Genomic DNA, 6000 nt, shown 5'->3' on the forward strand with positions numbered 1-6000 from the left:
TAGAAAATATGAAAAGCATTTCTTGAAAAGCCTGTATTATTCCTTCACATCTTATCATCTCAAAGGGGGAAAAAAAAAAAAAAAAACTCCCCACAACAGAGTTCTAAACAAAAGCTTCAAGTAATGTGCACCAAAGAAAAATTTTTAAAAGATTCTTCCTGCAAAAAGTGCTAGCTTTAGCATGCCTACCATGTTAGCAGTAGTAGCAAAGATGTAGCAGCATAAAGCAGAGCACAGGTACAAGTGCAAGGAAGGCCTTGTGATGATATTTGTTTTGCCCACATCTGGAAAGAAAGTTTTGTCACTAACTAGAAAGAGGATTTGAAGTGGAAGGGAAAGAACGTATGTGAAAGAAAACTTAAGATTATTATTTCCTTACAAGCTACTGAAAGGACAAACATTTCACAGAAGAAATACTACAGAAAAAAGTCAAATCTGAAATCACATTTGTCACTGTAAGAAAAAAAAAAAAGAAAACTACAAAACACTGAATCATTACATTAAAGCTTGGGCTACTGGGACTCCCACCCCAAGTATTTTGGTGAATACTAGTGTATACATACCCAAGATAAAATTAGGATAATTAGGTGTTAACACACTGTAGAAATTATAAAGTCCTGCAAAAGAGAGTGCAGTGTGTACCCTAAAGAAAAGTTCAAATCAAGTTATGTCACTGTAGTACTTTTGCTTCAAAATGCAATTGCAGAATCCAACATGATCAGACTCTCCTTTCGCAATGAAAATCCAACTTCTCAAGAATTTACAAAAATCTAATAGCTGCACATAGGAAGATATGTCAATGAAGAAACATCCAATATAAGACCATTAAGTAACAAAATGCAAAAGAGAGACCAATTTCAAAGTAGTTACATGATTCCAAATATGAACTTGTAATTTTGCCCTGAATACAGATTCAGCAAATCTACATCAAAAAGCTATAATTTCATTAATCACTTAACCTGCTTTTATTGGCCTTTTACAAGCCATAAAGTCAGCAAGAATTATGCTAATGGAGCAGTACTTCCATCTGTTCACAACAAGCACTGATAAGAAAGTGTGATAGCAAATCTCAGCCATACGCTACATATGGAATTCATCTAAAAAAATCCACTGCTTAATAAATCTCATCTAAAGAAAGTAACCAAAAGTTTTATCATCATTCGTGGAAGGATCCAGTATACCAATGATTTAATATTAAAATATCATACTTACTAAGAGTAAGCTACTACTAAACATTGGTGGAAGTTTCACAGGTGCACAGATCATTAAAGAACACATAGACTTAAATACCAGTATTCCTAAATCACTTAAGGGATTTTGCTAATCCTATTAGAAAAACCTTCCGACAGCCAACGAAGAGGACTGTTCTTTCTCCAAAAGACATTTAAAAATAGACCCATAAGTTAGTACTAAATATGCTAAAACTAAAAAAAAAAAAAGTAAATACGCTATCCCCCAAGAGACTGCCAATAAAGATTTAACATACATTTGACCAGTAGAGGGCACTAGTCCAACTGTTCTAGGTATCAGGCCAGATTTATAAAGGCATTTAAAATACACCACTTTAAAAATGTTTAACTATAAATCTGTGCTTGGACGTTCATTTCAAATAATATATAAAATCACCATACATATATAAGGCATGTACTTTTAAATGACAGCAGCCATCCAAACATGCAATGATTTTATTTTCCATCAGCCATTATGCTTAGATACAAGTTTTCAAGTAGAAAATTCTCAAATGGGCCCTGAGACTTGAAGTTTTCCAAAGGGATAAATTATTTGCTGAATCATTAATCCTATTCCACAGGAAACAGCAACACCAATGGCATTACAGCAAGTGTCATTCTACAGAACAAGTCAAGTAACTATTATATTTTGTTCTCTCTTCAATTTGATCTTGTGTTTACAATACAAGAATTTCAGAAGTGTTGAATTTAAATCTTGTTAATTACAGGAAAGATTTAAAATTTTTGATTGACCATGTAGTTATGGAATCCACTGTACATGACAAACACTTTCTTCTTTCCCCTATCTACCCTAAAATATTTAGCTTGATTAATTCTCTGAGGAAAATGAATATTTTGGCAACAGCCATATGACAATGAAAAATACAGTAGTAGTGAAAAATAATAGCAGTGACACAACTAAACCATCTTATCTGTTATTATTTACTAACCAAAGCAATTTTAGCCTTATTTCCTCCCACTGCATAAAAGTCTCTACTGCTATTGTTCTTTGATCAGTTCCTACCACCACAAATGCATCTATACAGGAAGTACAATCAAGCAACCCTTCTGAACTGAATGGGATTCTGACCAGCCAAAGACTTGAGGCATTTTAATCCAGTTACAAGCCCTTCTCCGAGATTTCTTTGCCACTCTGAACAACAGCCAACTCTCACAAGTAAGGTATTTCTTTCCTGCAAGTTTAACTATATGATTATTCAATAGCTCTGTTACCTCAGGTAGAAGGAGATATCGTCTCCATCCTGAAGGTCTCAGAATTTATAAGACAAAAAACGGTAACTAGTACTCAGACAAGTACTTACAGGAATAATAATGCTTACAGAAGAATAATACTGCTGCAGGGGACAACCTGTTGAAGCAGGTAAAATCTATTAGGCTAAAAGTTTCTTTCCTTCAGAAGGATATACTGATTCTGGATCACGCCACAGTGTTAGAGCCATCCCGCACATCACTGAATAAAAGACACAATTCTGGGATTTTAGATTCTTTTCCTAAGGAACTGTATTTTCATTGTATTATTTAAAAATATGTATTTGGTATTCCTCAAAAAAAACTCATCTTGTTGATTATCAAAAGCCCTTAAGGGATTTAGCAATACTGATATTTAAGTGTATGCATTCCTAAGTCATTTACACAACTCTAGCATCATGTGACAACTTTTAACATAGAATATCCATAGTACTTATTGTAAAGTGTAAATACACCTCTCATCTAACCGAAACCTGCCCAGATGATTAAGAATAGATATTACAAAAGCCAGCATCCCCCAAAGCTCCTTTTACAAGAGTGAGGAAAACTCACTGAGAGGGAAAGACAGAACGTGATTTAAGTGTGTTCTGGATTGTTGTTTTTAAAATCTCACATATCTTAATTAACAAAAGAGCTGCTCTTCTAGTACAAGTTAAACACTCCCCCTCTCTCTAAGGCTCTGTTCACAGAGTCTTCTACCAGCATACATGATATTATCTGGCCATTCAGCAAGCAGACAAGAAGACACAGCCCCATGAAGGTAATCCCAAACTCAAGCAAAGGTAGCTCTCACAGGGGCATGTTAACTCAGGTCTTTACTTCACTGAAATAACACAGCTTCCTACCATTTCAGAGCATAGACTCCTTTCACTTATGTCTACCTGAAAAAGGCTGCATAGCCATTCCCTGAGTCACCATTTAAGCCTAGATTTAAACCTCTGTGATTCCTTCAAGTGAGCTTGGAAGCACCTCATTGTATAAACATATAAATGAAGTCATAAGCTACAGAGCTTCAGTACTGGGAACATAAAAATCTTGGGTAAATTATAGTGTCATTTCTCCTTTTATACAGAGTCTGAGGTTATTAAATCCAATGATCCACAGGAGACTTCGGACAACACTAGTATTTTTCTTGTATTTAGAAGGCAAAGCTTGCCTGCTCATAAAAAAAGCTTTTAAACAGCATAACTTTTGAAGCTTAAATATAGTTTCAAGTTTTGAAGAACTGCATCATGTATTTCAAAGAATCCACTACAGCAGCTACCTTATAACATTTTTCTAGATATACAGCAACACCTACTGGCATGTTAAAATAAAAAAAAAAAAAAAAAGCCAGGCTCCAGATTTTGTCTCATTCACCATAGCATTCCAGAACACATTTCTCACCCTGTGAAACAGATCCTAATGATAAGAGCTGAGAAAGCTTGACAGGTACATTTCAGGACTACAGCTTCTCCTACTTGAGATCAAAAAGGAGAGTCACATTTAAGACATTTGTAGGTTGCATGCAAAATCAGTTTTGACAGGCATTTTTAAGCAAGTTTGACGAATAACATTGTTACTAAAATCATAAAAACATGTATTCAAACTGCCCAATAAGATATGGCAACTAACACCACATTTTAACTGATCAATATTGTTAAGTATTTACTGCAGCTTTTGTTCCACTGCCAGATCCAAAAGTACTCTGATTTGCTCTCTAATATTAGCTCTGTACTCTAGTTTGCTCTCTAATGTCTCAGACTTTATGTCTGAGACTTTTTCCATATAAAGCTTTTTCCTATGATGTTTTTGGGGTAATTGTCTAAAGGTCGTCAATCACCATTATTTACTGATAATTTCTCATCATAAAGAGTGTAGGATGGAGCTGTTTACCTCTATTGTAGGGTCATATTCATCCACAAAGTGATTTTGAATTAGCTGTATCGTCAAGGCGCTCTTGCCTACACCACCAGCTCCAACGACAACAAGCTTATATTCTGTCATTTTTTAGCAGACCTGATGACAAAGAAACCAACATTAAGCAGAAAGGGTCAAGCTCCAACAAAAGAGAATGCTGTTACTGCATTTTCATTCACTATCGTATTCCTTTACTATTGCAGGGAAGCAAATTCTCCCTCTTCCAAAAAAAAAAAAAAATCAGAAAAACAAACAAAAAGCCACATGTGCACACACACACTCAAAGGCTAAGAGGGGATGCTACTTTTCAAAAAAAAAAAAAATTCTTAATAACTGTGGCGCATACATGAAGCTGAAAGGCAGCGATTACAAAAAGCTGCCTAAAAAAAAAAAAACCTATAAAGTTACATTAATTTCTGAAAAGTGGTTAAAGAGTATTTTCTGTAGAATAAAGGCTTCATTTTCTGCTCGGTTTCCCTTCTGAAGTTCCACGAATTCTGGCAGACTTCCCTGATTTTTTTTTTTTTTAAATTTTTTTTAAATCGGAACCGACCAGCACTGAGCACCCCTGCCGATCTGTCCCCGCGGCCACCCCAAAGACGGGAACACGAGTACTTTAAAGGCCGGGCCGGGCGGGCTCACCTGACGAGCTGCCCTCCGCGGACGCGTCCCCCCACCGGGGCCGGGTCGGGCCGGGCCGGGCCAGCAGGGGCCGCCCGCCGCCCTCCTGCCCGCCTGGGGGCCGCCCCACCACGGTTCCCCTCTCGGAGCGAGGCGACGCGGCCGAGGCGGCCAAAACTTTCCGCGCCGCCGGCGCACGGGATTTTCAGGATTTTGAGTGGGGGGAAGGAAACGAGTAGGAAAGAGGGAGGGGTTTCGCGGGCGGCGGTTGACTGAGCAGAGGCAGCCGGTGCCGGGGCTCCCGGAGGGCGTTGGCCACCTGTCCCGCCGCCCCCTCCTCCCGCACCGCGGGGAAGGGAAGCGGCGCGGGGGAGGCGCGGGCTGCCGGAGGTGGGGGGGGGGGGGACGCGGGGCGGCGGCGATGCCGGCGGGGGAAGGAAGCGGCGCAGGGCGCAGCCCCCGCGGCGGCGGCGGCGGGACACGCGCGGGGAGGCGGCGCGGCGGCCCCCGCCCGGCTCTGCCCTCGCAGAGGTGGGCGGCGCTGGGGGAGGGGGTCGCGCCGGGGCGAGCATCTCCGGCCGTGGGGGGCGGGGGAGGGGGTGCCCGGCTCCGGTAAACCGCCGCCGACTTCCCCCTGCCCCACCTTGGGGGAAAGCGGGGGGGGGAGGGGGAGGAAGCAGCGAGCGGGGCGGCTAAGGCGGTGAAAGGAGGGGGATAGGCGGTACCTGCCTGGCGCTGTGCGGGCCGCGGGAGCACGCCGGTGTGCCCGTGCCCGTGCCCCTGCCCGCCCCGCCGCGGCGGACCGCTCCGCGTCCCTCTCCGTCCCGGTCTGAAATGGCGGGGGACGGGGAGGGCTGGGGCTGGGAGCTGCCGAGGGAGCCGAGCGCCGAGTGGGTGGATGGATGCGATCGACGCGCTCGGCGCTCCCCCGCCCCTGCGGCAGCCGAGGGAGGAGAAGGGGAAGGGGAGCTCCCCGCCCACT

The 6000-nt window shown here is 42.3% G+C and overlaps 1 protein-coding gene across 7 annotated transcripts in view; it reads right to left on the reverse strand.

The window, feature by feature from the left end:
• The window catches only part of KRAS (KRAS proto-oncogene, GTPase), a 27376-nt gene extending 21376 nt beyond the window's left edge, over window positions 1-6000 (reverse strand). For 3 of the 7 annotated variants that reach the window (XM_068949818.1, XM_068949837.1, XM_068949784.1), the window contains exons 1-2: window positions 5744-5923; window positions 4374-4496 (exon numbers count right to left, since the gene is read on the reverse strand). In XM_068949818.1, coding sequence (XP_068805919.1) covers window positions 4374-4484 — 111 coding nt within the window. In that variant the 5' untranslated portion in view covers window positions 4485-4496; window positions 5744-5923. Of the gene's footprint in view, window positions 1-4373; window positions 4497-5743 lie in introns of all 7 variants that reach the window. The other 4 variants (XM_068949828.1, XM_068949792.1, XM_068949800.1 and 1 more) reach the window with 3 other exon arrangements.

The sequence above is a fragment of the Struthio camelus genome, chromosome 1 (assembly GCF_040807025.1).
Source record: "Struthio camelus isolate bStrCam1 chromosome 1, bStrCam1.hap1, whole genome shotgun sequence".
In the NCBI taxonomy this organism is placed as follows: Eukaryota; Metazoa; Chordata; class Aves; order Struthioniformes; family Struthionidae; genus Struthio; species Struthio camelus.